At 26.6% G+C, this 1,514-nt stretch overlaps 1 protein-coding gene across 1 annotated transcript in view; it reads right to left on the bottom strand.

The window, feature by feature from the left end:
- The window catches only part of SYCP1 (synaptonemal complex protein 1), a 281,813-nt gene that overhangs the window by 148,710 nt on the left and 131,589 nt on the right, over positions 1-1,514 (bottom strand). Inside the window, exon 13 of the mRNA XM_012644589.1 lies at positions 1,254-1,321. Within this exon, the coding sequence (XP_012500043.1) occupies positions 1,254-1,321 (68 nt within the window). The remainder of the gene's footprint in view (positions 1-1,253; positions 1,322-1,514) is intronic.

Here is a 1,514-nt window from a genome sequence, read left to right as displayed (position 1 = left end):
AATAATTAGAGATTTCTCAAGAGCATGGTATTTTACTTCTTGCATATGTTCCTACAACATATAAGACAATGCTAAAAAACACACATAGTACAGTTTCATAAAATTCTAGAATTCCTCATTCAAACGTCTCATAAAGTATTGCTCTATTATGAGAAAATTACACTGTGTAATTGAATTTTAATATGACAGCCACCTAATTTCAATATTATACTTAACTGTACAAATAAACATCCATTAAAGATATTTTAAGGATCAAAATTATTCCTTAGTCTACAGCATTTAATTAAGCAATTCTAAAGAAAGTAGATCTATACAATGATTTAAAACAGTACTTTATGTCCTGAAAGAAGAATAAAAAATTGAATGGTTCATATTACAACCATTCTAATATAAAATAATACTAAGAAAATAAAATTATTTACATTGGATAGTACAATTTTGCATGTTTAGGGTTATTTCATAGTTGAAAATTACACATTGCAAAGGGGAAAGCATAAATATGGTTCAAAAGTTCAAACAGGCTAACTACCTGTGAAATGTTAAGCACACATTTTAGATATTAGACAATATTTCAATTATTTTAATTATATTAGTTTTCAAAGCTAATTAAGCTTAACGAAAGTTATGAGTTATTTAGAAAAATACCTGCCAATTCATGAATGTTTTCAATTTAAAGAAATAATTTTTTCACTGAAATTGGATAAAAATATATTATATTGTTGTAATTCTCCACATTTGTAGATGTGAAGATTGACAAATATAAAGCATAAGTTATTAGCATTAGCTAACTACATGGTCATAAATTCACAAAGTAACTACTATCCAGAACTACTGTCTCTTTTGGCCATGAATGTTGGTTGAATATAACACCACCATATGACAAAATAAGATCACATTTTCCTATACATAGTTCATAATCCAACATGACAAAGCAATGAAATTTCAAAATTCAATTAAAATATAGACATTTCTCCCTAAGAATTATTAAGGTCTCTGGATTCTAAAATGAGGAAAACAGAATACTAACTTTCTTTTAGGCTTCTTACACTCCTAGATATCTATTAACTGTATAATAAAACTGCATAGTCTTTCTTAATGTTTAAATTTGCTATCTTCAAAATTCAAATATAAAAATGATCAAATAATCACTACTGGCAAATGACAGAGGAGAAATTATATTTTATTCTAAAACAGTGTTTATGCTTTCATACTTAGCTAATATCATCAAAGTACACATATTCTCTCAGTCTTACCCAGTTCACTTGACTTCTTTTGAAGCTCCATGGTAAGTATTTTCAATTGATCTTCATCTTTCTCCAATCTTGTAAAATAATATGTAAAATAATCTTTTATTCAGAATTCATCTAGTAACTAAAACTGGTGACATTTAGCAACTGATATATTAATATCTTAGCATAGATTTGCCCACTCAATTATTAGACATTTATTGAGTACCTACTCTGTGCTGTATATGGTAACATTTTTTAAATAAGATATTACTATTATAAATACAT

The sequence above is a fragment of the Propithecus coquereli genome, unplaced genomic scaffold (assembly GCF_000956105.1).
Source record: "Propithecus coquereli isolate 6110/MARCELLA unplaced genomic scaffold, Pcoq_1.0 Scaffold215, whole genome shotgun sequence".
In the NCBI taxonomy this organism is placed as follows: Eukaryota; Metazoa; Chordata; class Mammalia; order Primates; family Indriidae; genus Propithecus; species Propithecus coquereli.
Note: the sequence above shows the minus strand (reverse complement) of the source record. Positions and strands in the feature narration are given on the sequence as shown.